This window comes from Cyrtonyx montezumae, unplaced genomic scaffold (assembly GCF_038088225.1).
Source record: "Cyrtonyx montezumae isolate F1298 unplaced genomic scaffold, pur_monq_1.0 scaffold_2, whole genome shotgun sequence".
In the NCBI taxonomy this organism is placed as follows: Eukaryota; Metazoa; Chordata; class Aves; order Galliformes; family Odontophoridae; genus Cyrtonyx; species Cyrtonyx montezumae.
The window spans coordinates 52,850,034-52,865,970 of record NW_027071936.1 but is presented as its reverse complement, the minus strand read 5'-3'; the positions used below and the strand labels follow the sequence as shown (position 1 = coordinate 52,865,970).

Genomic DNA, 15,937 nt, shown 5'->3' with positions numbered 1-15,937 from the left:
CAACTACAGCAGATACATGACTGAAATGATACTATAACTGAGCCAAAAATAAAACCTCATTCAGAAAAGTCCTTTTTTTACATCATTAGGGAGATGAGACACTGGTCTGCATTTTTAAAGCGATCATCAAAGAACTATAGGGTATGCTTTAAAAATACTGGATTGTTCTGAGATCCTCACCAGCTTATATAATTCATGAATCGAAGGACATCAATTCTTCTATTGCCTTCAGTACTGTGGAACAATAAAAAAGCTTTTGTCAAAGTACTGTAATTTCTGTTGGTTAAAGGATTCAGATATAAAGCAGAAATCTTCCCTTCTCAGTTTCTCTAGCATTAATTATAACATTTTTTCTTTTGCATTTCCACTTCACACTGTTGGAAAGACATTAAATTATGCAGCCCCATCTGAACTCTGCAAATGTCCTCACAACTTCCAATTTCTGGAGAATACAATTATTTATGTTAGATAAAAGCAATTATGAAATGCCAACATTGGCCAAAATCTAAGGCTGATGGTAGTTTTCAAAAAGGAAGTTGACAACTACTTTTCAACCCCGCCGGTGCACTTTCCTGTTTTTGTGGAAAACCAAGAGAACAGCCTATCTTATCCATTAGTGAAGTCACATTCAGTTCCTTGCTATAAATTACAAAAGTGAAGAAGAATGTGTGATTCTGGAAAGATTGTATCCCACACAATTTGAGCAAACAAAAAATAATGCTTTGCTTGGAGATGTACTGCTGAGTTCATGAAAAAGTAAACACTTCCCTTGAGGAAAGCAAAAAAGCATTCTGATGATGTAGTGGGTTTGCAGAGGACAAAAATATCTCCTTTTACTTACAAGGTCAGTTACTACACGCAGACGTGTTTTTACATGAACAAATACTGTATTTATGACATACATTTGGTATAGTCTGAGAGTGGGGTATCTGAAAAAAAAATAGTATTTTCTGTACGTATGATTGAAGTAGAATTGACTGCAAACAGAATGTGGCCCCAAACTTCCACCATGTAAATATAAAAAAGCAAAAGCAATTATTTCACAATTCTTGTTTTCCTTGTGAAGAAATTAAAGACACCGGATAAAAAGGGATCGTCCACATCACATTAAAATTGACCATCTCCAAATATAGGGTGTATTGAAAAAACAGACTTCTGATCTAATCGTTACTCTTTCTTCCTCCTTGCCCCTGCTTGTGAGCCTGAACATCAGTATTTGGGCTGGCTAGGCACGCCACGTAACCAAAGCAACTGGCATGTGGGCAATCTCAGAGTGCTGGAGTCAAGTAATAGGGGAAAGGCAGGCTGGCGGCAGGCACCAGCACTCAGCGAAGCGATGGAGGCCCTCAGGCCGCAGCCTCACGCAGCCGCACAACGCAGCCGCTCCTCAGCGGAGAGCCCTGCGCACGCTCCTCCACCGCGCATGCTCCGCGTCCGCGCTCGGCGCGCCCGGAGCGCCGTGCTCCCGGCTCCGGCGTCTCCCCGGCAACTGGCAGGAAGCGCGGCCGCGCGTGGGCTGCCCGCCGCCGGCTCAGGCCGGGCCTCGGGGCGCTGGGAAGGGCGGTATCGCTGCTGCTCTCCTTCCCTGCCCTAGCTGCGCTCTGGGAGAGGGCTCGTTAAGCGGGGTAAGTGAGCAGTTTCGCCGTGGCAGCCCCGCTTACCGCCGGTCTGCCTTTTTTAAGCGTTTTCCTGAAACCGACCCCAGGCTTTCTTTTTTTTAGTCTCCTTTGCCAGACATCTTTCAGATGTGCTTTTGCCTCGCTTCTGTTTGTGTAATTTCTGTCCCTGCGATGGTGTGGCTGGTAACTTGAAGTGCACCTACAATCGGTTGTTACTTAAAACAGTATTGCAAGTCCTTGGCACGTGTCTCAGTTGCTTCGTGGGAGAGAGTCTGGATGCTTCTGATCGTGCGGTTCAACAAATCAAAGTACAGCGTCTTGCACCTGGGTTGTGGAAACCTTCGCTATTAATTACAAGGATTGAACACAGCCCTGTTGAAAGGCACTCGGGGGTACTGGTGTATGGCAAGCTGGACGTGAGCCAGCAGTGTGGCCTCGCAGCCCAGAAAGCCAACAGCATCTTGGGCTGCACCAAATGAAGTGGGGCCAGCATGGAGAGGGAGGTGATCCTGCACCTCTGCTCTGCACTGGTGAGAACTCACCCAGAGTACTCTGTCCAGATGGGGAGTCCTCAGGACAGGAGAGATGTGGACCTGTTGTAGCACATCCAGAGGAGGGCCCTGAAAGTGCTCCAAAGGATGGAACACCTCTCCAATGAGGACAGACTGAGAGAGCCAGGGCTGTTCAGCCTGGAGACGAGAAGGCTTGGGAGAGACCTCAGAGCAGCTGTTCTGAACCTACAGAAGGGATGTAAGAGAGAAGGGGAAGACTTTCGCAGGATCAGGACAAGGAAAATGGTTTCCAACTAGAAGAGGGTAGATATAGGCTGAATATAAGGAAGAATTTTTTATACAGTAAGGGTTATGATGAGGCACTGGAGCAGGCTGCCCAGGGATGTGGAGAAAGCCCCGTCCCTGGAGACATTCAAGATCAGGCTGTACCAAATTCTGAGCGATCTGGTCTAGCTGTAGACATCTTTGTTCTCTGCAGGGGAGTTGGACAAGTTGACCTTTAAAGATCCCATGAATGCTTTTTCTTTGTTCCGAAGAAACTTCATTGTCTACTTGTGATCCTTTTAAAAGATTTGTTGCTGAAGGTGGCCCTGAAAATGTTAACAAAGTGAAGGAGAGTAGCACAGAATTAGAAGATACAGAAGAATAAAGATTTGTTTTGTAATACACTTATACAAATTTTCTTCATTGTTAATGTGAATCTTTTGACTTTGAGATTATAACCCTTGATATTCTGTCATGTAGGAATGAAATTTTATGTTTTTCATCATTTTTTATTCTAGGTGGTAATGTTCTAAGATGTCATCAGGCACACAGATGAAAGCAAAGACTGCAGCACAGAAAAGCAAAACATCATCTCCTTTGCCATGTTCACCAGAATCTGCAGTTAAGCCACAGCCAAAGCCCAGTGACAAGCTGAATCCCAAAACTATTGATCCGGTATGTATGGGTGGTTGGTCTTTTGTTTCATTTAAAATCATTGCTTTGTTGGAAGAAATTTCTGTACTTGAAGATATACATGCAGATAATTCTACTGGTCCAATTTTGGTAATTTAAACTTTTGTTATTAATTATACACTCCCTAAATTATATGCTGAAAGTCTTGAGTAATAACATGTTCGTTACTATTTATAAAAAAAAAAAAGACATTTTGATATAACTGTGGCTTGAGTGGCAACTTTTTTCCTAGGTACCTAACCATGACTTAGGACCAAGTGTTAAAGAGGTTTTATATTTGTTTCTTTAATACAGTTGTAAATTTTGGCACCTGGTCCTGTAGGGGAACATACCAGAGTTATGGCTTTGATAACCCATGCCATGTTGTGCAGTGAAACAAGAATCTTGAAGGTTGCCTAGATTGTATAAAAATCTAACAAATTAATTGTTAGAAGTCAAATTGTGCACACAATTTTATTAATGTTAATGTTGTTTCAAATATTAGAGAGATTAAAATTAAGATTTGCTGGTATTTCATGCTATATGCTTTATGACAGGATGTTTAATGTAGCATTGAGTGATCATGCTAATAAATTACATCATATTTCAAGTTGATAGGAAGAATTTGTGTGATAAAAAAAAATACTTCGTATAGGCTTTCCTCTCATTAAGTTCCCCACTGATTTTCAGTGCCCACATGCCATGCTTTGGTGCTATTCTACATCTTGCCAACTCATACTCTGTGTATGCTCAGATCAGGCTGGGGTTGTAGCAGAACAGCCTTCTGCATATTACCTGCTATTGTGGTGTAACCCCACAGCTGCATGTCAGCTCAATAGCACGCAGCTGCTCACTCTTCCCAGGTGGGATGGGGGAAGGAATTGCAGAGGATAAAAGTGCAAGAATTCATGGGTTGATATAAAGACAGTTTACTAGGTAAAGCGGGAGCTGCGCGTGCAATCAAAGGAAAACAAGGAATTTATTTGCTGCTTCCCATCAGCAGGCAGATTTTCAGCCACTTCGAGGAAAGCAGGGCTCATCACACATAATGATTTCTTAGGAAGACAAACACCACCACTCCAAAGTCCTCTCATTCTTTACCCTAGCTTTTATTGCCAAGCATGATGCTGTATGGTACAGGACGTCCCTTTGACCAGTTTGAGGTCAGCTGTCATGGCTGTGTCCCCCTCTAGCTTCTTGTGCACCTTGTTTAGCAGGGCAGCATAAGAAGCTGGAAAATCTGTGGCTCTGTGTAAGCACTGCCATGCAACAAGTAAAGCGTGTGGGTGCTATCATCAGTATTTTTATCAAAAATCCAAAGCACTTCATCATACAACCATGACACCTGCATATAATGACAATCAGGAAAGTGAGATATCCTTAATCTGTTGAGAGAACTCATCAGATTTCAGTCTAAAGATTTGCATGACAAAATAGGAAAATGGGGACACTGCATCAGGAGAGCACATTATAATGGATTCTACATTATTTATTCATTTTTATGACTGACTTTGCAGACAATTCTGTGAAACCCTTTTTTTGATAAATGTATCAAATATGTGTTTTCCATCCTATATCTGCTGGGTTTTTTTCAAATTATTTTTACAATCATACAACTAAACTCCTTTCTTGATAATCTACAGTTTGAACATATTCAAACTTATAACCAAATAACACTTTTTTCTTCTTTTTTTGTGTCCTCACAGTTTGCTGCTCCTTCTAGAACACCTTCTGCATTTGCTGCTACATATGCTAAAGGTGGCATTCCATGCAGGTATTTTAATTGTTTGCTTACTTTCTGTTATATGTGTTAGGGTTAGGCAGAATCACACAGACTGATAGGCATCTATTCACAACTCTGTGCTCTTTTACTTAGCTACTTTTACTCTTTTACTTTCAAAGAAAGAAGCAACTTTCTATATGTTTGATACTTGTTTTTTTTTGTTCTTTTTTGTGCAATGTTAAAACTCTTTCATGAAAGATGTTGATTTCTTCATATAAAGGTGCTTTCCTCAATAACAAAGACAGTAAAATTAATGCCATTTTATTAAGAAAACACCTCGCAGTCTTTTTTGTCCACAGTAAGTAATGAATGTTTTCCTGAATATCTCAAATCTGTAATATTATTTGATAATATTCAGCAATGTTATCAAAACTGTGTTTTATTCATATACATAATAAGCACTTTTCTCCAGTTTTTTGTCAAGTGGATGCAGAATTAGTTAAATTAATAATTACTTATAATCATTTGCACTATATATATATATATATATATATACACATATCACAGTATTGTAGGGGTTGCAAGGGACCTCCAGAGATCATGGAGTCCAACCCCCTGCCAAAGCAGCTCCCTAGCCCAGGTTGCACATATAGATGTCCAAGCGGGTCTGGAATATCTCCAGAGAAGGAGACTCCACCACTTCTCTGTGCAGCTGTGCCACTGCTCTGCCACTGCACTGGGAAGAAGTTTTCATGTACATTTGTGCGGAACTTCCTATGCTTCAGATTGTGGCCATTTCCCCTCATCCTATCACCACACACTGCAGAGAAGAGCCCGGCCTCGTCCCTTTGCCTCCCGCTCCTTAGGTATTTATAGATGTGGATCAGATCCCCTCTGGGTCTTCTTTTTTCAAGGCTGAACAGACCTAAGGATTTGTTCCATGCCCTTGTAATACATGTATATCTATGTATATATGTATTAAAGTAATCATTCATATAGTATCAGCTGATGAATCCCAGTATAATTTTCTTTCAGTTTCAGCTAAATTTTCTTATCAGTTAATATTTGAGGGAAATGTTTATTGATAGTTACTAAAATGAATAAATTTACAAATGGGACATCTGTGTCCGTATCAGATGTGTCTATAATTCTTATAACTTTTATTTTCTGATTTCTTTGTTTTTGGGATTAGAATTCTGAAAACTGCCATCTTGAGAACTATAATAATTGTGCTTTTATGTGCTTCTACACGTTTCATTGTGGAGGGCAATATATGTTGAGGTTGTCATGGTAGTTTTAAAAATCTAATGGTAATATTTCAATGTTATTAGTGTTAGAAATAACTTATGTATTACTGTATGTTAATTTGTTCAAACTTGAATTTTCTATATAGGTTAATGCATGGATCAGTGAAGCACAGACTGCACTGGGAGTGTCCTCCTGAAACAGTTCCTTTTGATCCTCTTCTTGTAACTCTGGCAGAGGTAATCTGCCTTCTTGGGAAGATAAGCATACAGCATTTATTCCATGTAGTGCTGAAAACGTTATGTGAAAGTACTCAGTTAGATAGATTTTTATTTCAGCTGTTTTTTAATTGCTACTGTAGCTGGGCTTCCCTGGTTTGTGATTTGTTCTTTGAAACAAGGGATGTATATAAATGTCTCAGATCAACGTGTTCCTAAAAGCTAAATAATGCCAGGCTACTTCTTCATGATTTAATTAAATCATTCTGGGTGGAACTAACCACTGATAATCTCCAAACCCAATTTCAAACACAAAGTTAAATAAGAAACTAGAAGCAAGCCCGTTCCTTTCTGACTGAAGTATTTTGAGGTTTGACTTGATGATCTTGAAGGCCGTTTCCCACCTGAGCAATTCTGTGATTCTGTGTGTATCTGGGATGTGGATAACGTGTGGAGAAAAAAGAAAAAAAGTTGGATTTCAGTTCTCTCAAACATGTACAAAGTGTTTTTGTTTTTTTTTTTTTGTTCTTTTTTTTTTTTTTGTAATACATAGCTTTCACATATGTTGCAGTCAAAAAAGTCATCCAGGGACTGTGAAAACAACTCTTTTGTAGATAAGAGAAATTATATAGTCACCATATCTGCATAGGGATAAACTCACTGCCTGCATTTATTTGCCTGGGACTGAGATGGAGTAGATATGTTTAGGGAGCACACAGGAGAACTACTGATTCTTTGTCTCATGCCTTTTGGAAGCATTGAAATTCACAGTTCAGTAGTCAGTTTAGCTGAATTCCAGTTCACTTTCAATCAGAACACATTGTTGGCTTTTGTGTGCCTCTGCAGTGATCTGTTTAGGTAAGAATGACTGAACTGTCATAGGCTATTTCTACTTACTTGGAAGTCCTGACAGTGTGCACTGTGTAAAATGAAGTGCCCAACTCCAGGCTAGCATCAACTGAAATCTATTGTGGATACTGTAAAGAGTAATTAAAAACAGGTGTAGCTGCATTAGATTTTTCTATTACTTGTTTTCTGGTCATCAGAAAGACAGCTGTGGGGTTTCTGTGCTCTTTTTTCTCTGTAAACGTTCCACTATTTTTCTCCCACTAAATACAAGGAGAGGTAAAAAATCTTCACATGAAAGAGATACAGGACTACATGCAGGAAGTTCTGCATAAGATCTCTTTTCTACTTAGAATAGCAGGGATAAAAAGAAGTTGTTCCTTTCTGAGCATTACGGTTTATATATGTTCCTTTCTACTTTGTCATATTTCAGACAGTTTCTTGTTTGCGTAGGTCATTGAAGGATGGTTTCTTGTCTTTTGACCAAATACTGCAATGTCTAAAACAGATGTGTGGTTTAGCTGGAGATACATCGTTTTCCTTGGAAGGCATCAGAGTCAAACATTGTCAAACTAGATCCTAATATGCATTTGTGTTCTTATTTTAAGAATTGTTAACACCTGAAGAGAAGGAATGCTTTGATATTTCCTTCTTTCATTATAATTATCCATAACCCTATCTAATGTAAAAATAAATGCAAATAGTGGTTTTTAAATATTGAAAATAAAGTATACGCTTAAAGTATCTGCCACATCACATTCTAGCAGCTTTATGTAGATTTTTTTCTGGCCCAGGCAGTGAGGTAATCTCTTCCAGGATGCTTTTACCTCCTGTTATCACACAATAACAGGATGTTCAAGGTGGGAAGATACCCGTGAATCCATCTGTCCAACTCCTGCTCAAGCAGGAGCACTGAGAGCAGGCTGTGCCAGTGTTGCATCATCTGTACAATGAAGTGCTTCTGCTGGTATTCAAATGGAACCTCTTTTGTTTCAGTTTATGCCTACTGCCTCTTATCCTGGCACAGGGTACTACTGAAAATAGCGTGGCTCTGTCTTCATTTCCAGTAATATTAAACTTAATGTTAACACTAAGAGAATCTGTGACCAGTAATACATGCTATTAACTGTAGCAAAGTCACTTGGGGTCTTTTAAGAGTCACTTAAGGCATCTGTGTCCAACTCTCAGGCACCATGTGGCCCAGCACAGCTCACACTGTGCCCCCCCCATGGCATTGTGGAAGTGGCTCTGCCCCATCTGTTGCCATCTGTCACGTCTGAAAGATGTGAGGAATATTAGTGGGAAGGTTCAGCTTCTACTGCCTTACCAGTAACATCCACCTCTGACATTGTTGACCAGCCTAATGTGATAGGAGATGTTACTTTCAGAGCAGGCCTTGTAGTATATTTATTGAGAGATTTTGGACTTACCTCCTCTTTCAGGGCATTGTGAACTATTTGGATTGACTTTGTGTTGTCTATATATGGATTTGGGAAGAAATATGAATTTAACACATTTAAGATTATTGAAACTATTTGAACTTTTTATAGTTACCTATATTGTGCTTCTTAAGCCATCAGCATAGTTCTGCATAGGAACTGTCACAACTGTATACTCATACTTGTGGCTCACGCTTCTGATTGCTCTTGGAGATGGCTCTTCACAGATATGAGGACTTGATAGCTTTCCAGCAAGTTCAGTTTATGTTATAAATGCTAATTCTTTAGGACTTTATGTTAATTGTGTCAGTTGCTGCTATCTTACTTTGTAAACGCAGGCTGTGAGCACTTCATATTCAGCAGTATAGGTGAGTGGCTTTTTTGGAGCTCTGTGCTCATTGAAAAGCTAGATTTTTATCTTCTACAGTTCCTGCTTTAAGTTGTGCTGGATGTGTTTGTGCTTTGAGATCTGTACTTTGTGAGTCACTGAATCAGTCAGACTTTCTTACAGGTGGAAAGTTAATCTAAGGAATTACTAGGGGTCTGGTGATTAACTGACACTTAGCTGAAGTACTCATTATATATTCTTTGTTAAGCTATAAGTTGGCACTCAGGACAAGGAATTGTTCTAAAATTCCAGTTGACCAGTAAGTATGTCTTGCTCAGATAAGAGTAAAAATTAATATTATTTTTGAGTAATCTTAATACTAGCCAGAAGTCCTCAGGGATTTTCTCTCCCTGAGGTACAGGGGTACAGAAAGTACAAGGCACTTTGTTAACCTAGACTTTAAGGAAGTGGAGCTAGACATCTTGGCACTTCACATGCTTAGTGAAAGTTGCCTTTAGTGTGCTATGAAAGAAATGAACCTTTGCATCTTACAACATAATCTGTTTAAGCTGCAAATAGTGTTTTAAAACAGTCACAGAACTGTAGGGACTGGAAGGGACCTCTAGAGATCATCTGGTATCTGGCATCTCCCCTGCCAAAGCAGGCTCCCTAGACCTGGTTGCACAGGGAACAAAACTAGCTCAACAAGCCAAAATTTAGACTCATAGATATGGAAGAGCAAGGTGAAGATCTTCTGTGCATGAAGAGAGTCAACAATATTACCAAGAATATTGCCAGAGCATTCTGGAAGAGCTAGGTGGTTCTCCCTAATCATTAAGATACTGCCCACTTACAAGAGTGCAGCTCAGATTCACAAATGTTGAACAAAATACTCTGATCCATTTGTTCGTTTAAAAGTTCTTTTATAAACAATTGATTATTTTTTTTAATGTGTATAAAGCCCACCAATTAAATTTAAGAGTACCCTTGCTAATAGATCGAATTAATACAAGGGAAATAGGATGCTTTAAATAACTTAAAGCATATAAGCACTGTTTATAGTGTTCAGACTCCTATATTTAATCAGACTCCTATATTTAATCAGCATCATTTATGATAACTGTGTTTCAGGAGTCTAAATAGAAGTTGAATGCATACTATAGAGTGGGCTTTTATTTTTGTAGAATCATAGAATGGCCTGGGTTCAAAAGGACCTCAAAGATCATCTAGTTTCAACCCCCCTGGCGTGGGCAGGGTTGCCACTAGACCAGGCTGCCCAGAGCTACATCCATCCTTGCCTTAAATGCCTCCAGGCATTCAGTTCCTTTCAATGATTGATCAAGCTGTCCATACCTAAAGTAGCTTGCACCTCCTATTATTGAAATAACAAAGACTTCCACCATAGGACTTCAGTCTTAGAGTTCTGTTGCTCACGTACCACTCACAAGTTTTTGCAGTTGCTGGGGGTTCTGTCTTTCCTTCCGTTATTCACCTTCTATTTTATTTTCCCTCACAGTATGGAAATTATTTGCAAATATAACCTATTCTTTTGCTTATGGCCCTGTTGAAAAATTTCTTTGGGATTGGCAGATTAAAGAGAATGAAGTACAAATAGTAATTGAAATAGCAATATTCATAATGTAAGCTTTAATATTCAATGTTTCAAAAGAAAAATGAATATTTTGTCATCAGAGTTGTACTCTGTGGATCCACACGGTGGAGTTAGTGTATTTTATGTTTTGAATCGATGTAAGAGAATCTAAACACTGTCTTTCTGCTATGTGGAACTTTTGTTTTGCTTTTAAAGGACTAACTGTTAATATATTTTACTTTTGCACAAGGGGCTGAGAGAGACAAAGCATCCATATACATTTGTTTCAAAGGAGGGTTTCAAAGAATTACTTCTTACTGAAGGTGCTGATGAAAAAGCCATTCCCCTGTTGCCTCGTCTAGTTCCTGTATTAAAGGCTGCACTGGTATGTCTTACACTTAACACTATAAAAATTAATGGTTTTCCAGTTATTTTAATTTATTAAAAGTAAATAATGAAAATACAATCATAAAATAGATTGCATTTTTGAGGAGTTTCTGCACCTGTCCAAATATTACTTTGACACAATTTCTTTTCCTTCCCTTTAAGGCCCATTCAGATGATGAGGTATTTGAAAGGGGATTAGATGCTGTAGTTCAGCTGAGTGCTGTTGTTGGACCATCTCTTAACGACCATCTGAAGCATCTGCTTACAAATGTAAGTTTTAATGCTGTAGTAACAGATTATATGTATTTTCATGGTACTTTGGTTGAGAGTTTGCTGTAATATCTGCACAGATAAACTGGAGGACTCAGCAGTTCTGTGGAAAGTATTACTTCGTGTATTTCTCTATGGAAGTCCTTCATTCTTGAATGGTACGGTGACTTTAGAAGTCCTATCAGTGTGGAAAACCTGTTGTTAATGTAAAGTGGAGAATAAATGAAGCGTTTCCTGTATAAAAAAGATCCAGCTTTGAGCCTGAGGTGAAATAGATGCTATGTTTTGAAACAGTGTTTATGATTATTGCTAACTGAGTTTTGCACTTCAAGTGTGAACATTTTCAAAACTCTGAGGAAGTGTTGATATTATTGTAGGGAAATATTTCTGCTTCTTTCAGATGGGAATTCTGCACAAGGAAGTTTCATTCACTAAACTTCAAGTTGAACTGGGGAATGTATTTTTACATTGAATGCTTTTGTAGACATCATTCTGTAGACTTCCTTCCTCTATCAGACAGACGTGGTTTAATTTAGCTTTCTTCCAGAGTGAATTTTTTATAGCAAAATAAAAGGAAGAGAGAACCTGCAGTAATTTTTTTAGTGTTTTCACTATAGTAAATCCCTTTCAGTGCATATGAAAAGCACGTTTACTTTTCATGTGGATAGCACTTCAAGAATGACTATGAATTGACTGATTCCTCTTAAAATTTTTGCATTTATGAGAAACTTTAATTCAAAGTAAGCTCAACAATCAACGTTGCACTCCTTCTGCTTTGACTCAGAGCCGTACTTTATGACATCGGCTGCAAGTTATAAAATGATGTTTCTTTTGGCTGTCATTTCTCAAAGACAAGACCTCTTTATTTTACTTTTCCAACAGCTTGCAAGGAGATTAATGGACAAGAAATTTAGAGAAAAAATCACTGTTGCTTTACAAAAGTTGGAGCAATATGGTGGAAAGGTGAGTTGAACAGATAGTAATATGTGAACTGCTCACTTGAGTGCATCTTTTTTGCCAAGACAACTTCCGTACCTGGTTATCAGATTAATAACCCTGTTCAGAGAAGTACTTATTTATACATGTCACAGCTATTCATATTGTATAAAACAGAGGACTTTTTATTGGTTAAAACCATGTCAATTCCATTCCACTGTAAAATAGTTGTTTTAGTCCTTTTGAGGTATCAAGTGATGATAGAAATGACCATAAATCTACACCGTGTGAACCATATTCTGCCAGTTTGCTTCTCTTGTTTCTTTTTTTCTCTCCTTTATTTGTCTTCACCATTATTTTAATCTCAAAGCAGGAAACAAGGGAGTATGTTTCCGTAAAATATTCTAGGGGATCAGTAGCTAGAGAAGGAACTGAGTGGCTGTACTCAAACAGGGCACCAATCTGCATTCAATAAACTCTTTTGAGGAGCAAGTATCTATCCACTTAAATCCCTACCAATGTTGTTTGCTTGGGAAATTTTACTCTTCTTGGTGGGAAGTTTATGCAGCCTTAGCAGTTAAAAAAGTCACTCTCTGTTCTTTCTTTTTGAATTCTTAACTTCTGTGGAAAATCTAAAGTATTTTAATGGGGTTTGAATGGGTGTGGAGTGGGTTAATATCCAGGATGCTTTATATGAGTATAGTATTTAAGTCGCTTAATAAGAAAATCAGATACATTTCAGCCCATCTTGGTTAACCCAGAGGTAAAGATCCTCAGTTGCTACACGTTTTAAAAAATGTTTTAAGTAGTAAGTTAGGGAGGAGCATTCTCGTGCTGAATGTTCTGTTCACTACTTTTGTTGTGATATTCATTGTTCATCAAGAAGGAGAGAAGAAAAAGGGAGAAAGTATTGGCCTGGGTATTCATCTGGAAGGGAAAGTATTTGTTCTGATGACCTTGTGAGCACTTCTTGTATGTGTGATATTGAATGAGCATTGACAAAGAATAGAAATAAGGTGGAGGACAGGGACCCCAAATGTAGGTCTTAGCACTTCTGAGCTGTTTTTCTTAATAAGCAACCATATAATCATTAGGCAGCAGTTCATTTTTAGGGGAACTCGTTAATTAATTTAATGGTGAGAGGAATGTTCATCTTTCAGACTTTAAGATATCATGACAGAAGTGGCGTGAAAGTTCGTGATGTGTGTTTAGTGTGATAAGAAGAGGAATCTTACATTTCATTATTTTGATGTTCTGAGACATTAAGTTAAGTTAAAGTCCAGATAATAGAGCTTATCCAGTAAATCACTAAGCCACCTCTAATCATTATCTCTATCTACTTTATGGTAGCCTATCAGATTACTGTGTGGTCTTTCTGCACATCTTTCTTTTAAAATAATGTTAGAAAAAGGAGAAAAAACTGGAAGAAGCTCTTAAGTGGTGTTCACAGTCAATGCCATGACATAGCCCAACTAATGAATTTATCAACTTTAAAAAAATGAGTTGCAATGGATATGATCAGTACTTTTATTGGCAGTCTCTTCCAGAATATTACTCTCCTTCATTAGGTATCACAATGCTCATATTGGTTTTTTTCAGTCCGTTATATTTTCAACCCTTTTGAAAGTAAGTTTCTTAGTAAATAAATAATAAATAAATTTTACTTTTCTACCATTCTGTTTCATAACAGAAAAAGCAACTAAGAAAGTAAAAGCTTTGAATTATACAACCTGTAGACGTGTGAATAGTCTCAAATCTAGTGCTAGTGTGCCTTACTTTTTCAAATGTTTTTTATTTATTTTCATCATCAGGCGACAGTGACTATCATCAAATCTAAAATTCCAACCTACTGTTCTATCTTCCCCTGAACAAAAACTCCACTCCATAGTGAGGACAAGTCTGAAAAGAAACTGCCTGTGAACATCACTATGGTATGCTATGTTCTTTTAAATTAATCACAGTTCTTTTTCAGTATGATGGAGAGTGGGAAATGCCCTGTAAGTTTAGGAATATATGATTATGGAAGACTGTATATTAATTCTTTATTTATTTGCTGCTATTTATTTGTGTATGCATTGTGCTTTCATTGGCTATTATTTATTTCAAAAGCAAAGTCAATATAAACTTATATTTTGTTATAAATTATTTTTTTCAATTTACAAAATAATTTGGCTGTAATTACTTTAAATGGCCATGAACTTCACGATAAATGTTTCAGTAACATATGTAATTTAACTAATTTATTCTGTGCCATGGGATGAAGTTCTGGTTCATCAGGACTTAGAGACTTCTTTGAGAGTCAGCTTTGGAAGGTGTGAAGCTGAACTTACCATCCATGTAGCAAATAGGGACTTAGCTCAGGGTCTGCCCTGCACATGGCTCTCAGAAGCTGGAGCAGCATTGCCCATTAGTGTAATTGAGCTTGATTGCAAAATGTTGTCAACAGGTCTTGTTAAATGCTGTTCATGTGAAAACAGTTTCAGAGTATTTAGAAGATTATTGCTGGCTGGCTAAATTAAATTTAATTCAGAACAATTCTAAGACAATATAAAGCATATTTAAGCTTGTTAAAATAAACACACTTTTTTGGCAGAAATGTTAAATCTGAAGAGATACAACTAACTATTTGTTTAACAACACACACACACAAAATCATGCTGCTTGTTTTTCTTTGTGTACTTTATTTTTTATTTTTTTTACAAAATGTGCACATTTAGTTTACATAAACACTCTACAGCAAATTTCAGGTGTACATGTATTGTACTACTCTTATCCTACACTGGTGATAGCAGAGCAGCCTTCAACATGCCTCTAATATCCCATCTCTACACCAGAATAGATACCTGATATTTTTTATTTTTTTGCAAAAGAACATTTGCAACATTCTTTCTACTTCATTAATCCTGTTTCACATTTTCTGCAGCAATGTCACAATGAAGATTGGCCTACCTCTGATAGCATTTCACCTATTTGGCAAAAATCTCTGGACAATCTATCTTAAAAATTACATGTATTGGAAGGGGCATTAGTATACTTTAGGTACATACATTTTTATCTAGATTCATAATCAAGGTTTCTCCAATCTTAATGAAGAAATGATCCTAAAAAGTGTAATGCACTTATCACATAGAGATAGCATTGTATATTTGAAGCTTCATTTTTTTTCCTTGAATCTTAAAGATACTACAAAAATGCTGACGCAGATGTTAATTCATCTAGTAGTCAATATTAGTAGATATTACTGCCTAGTGATCTTCATTCTGTGCACTGAAGAGGGATGAAAATTTTAAAATCAATAACTTTTTTTTTAACTTTATTAAAGGCAACAAGACATTCATGAAAACAGTGGTAGGAACTGGTTAAGTTCATTAAAAAATTCAAAATATTTTTAACTTTATTTATATGTGCAAGAAGAATTAGAAATACAGTATGTAGAATACCTTGATATTTTTGTCTTGATAAATTCAGATGTACTAGATAAGCAAGATTGCTACAAGCTTACCAGTACTTGTTAGGGAACAGAACTACTGAAACAATCATAATTTAAATGTGTTTGTTCAACACTTCTTCCTCTCAAATCACCTATTTTGTTAGGTTTGGGAGGTGTTCCTGAAGAGGACAGAAGCAAGTCAAATGTGAAAGGCAACTGCTGCAAGCTGTGCATTGGACATCAATGATAGCACTTGAAATATTACTTAAAAATTTGAGGACTACACCAGACAAATATGAAAAGAAAATACATGGTAATGCCTCTGTATAAATTAGAAGCTGAGATTTAATAAGTACACTCAAACAACTGGGCTGAATCCAGTCCAAAACGTGTAGCAAAACTAAGAGTAATTTCTTTATGCAATTAAATCTATTTTATCTAGAGAATAAAAATGCTT

At 37.5% G+C, this 15,937-nt stretch overlaps 1 protein-coding gene across 1 annotated transcript; it reads left to right on the top strand.

Moving 5' to 3' along the window:
* Nucleotides 1–1,536: 1,536 nt before the first annotated feature.
* Nucleotides 1,537–15,711, top strand: PACRGL (parkin coregulated like). Its single transcript, XM_065735729.1, has 9 exons — nucleotides 1,537–1,625; nucleotides 2,914–3,070; nucleotides 4,774–4,841; nucleotides 6,184–6,274; nucleotides 10,708–10,842; nucleotides 11,007–11,114; nucleotides 11,997–12,077; nucleotides 13,862–13,981; nucleotides 15,645–15,711. The coding sequence occupies exons 2-8, from the start codon at nucleotides 2,930–2,932 to the stop codon at nucleotides 13,916–13,918; spliced, it is 681 nt and encodes a 226-aa protein (XP_065591801.1). The 5' UTR covers nucleotides 1,537–1,625; nucleotides 2,914–2,929; the 3' UTR covers nucleotides 13,919–13,981; nucleotides 15,645–15,711.
* The last annotated feature ends 226 nt before the right edge of the window (nucleotides 15,712–15,937 follow it).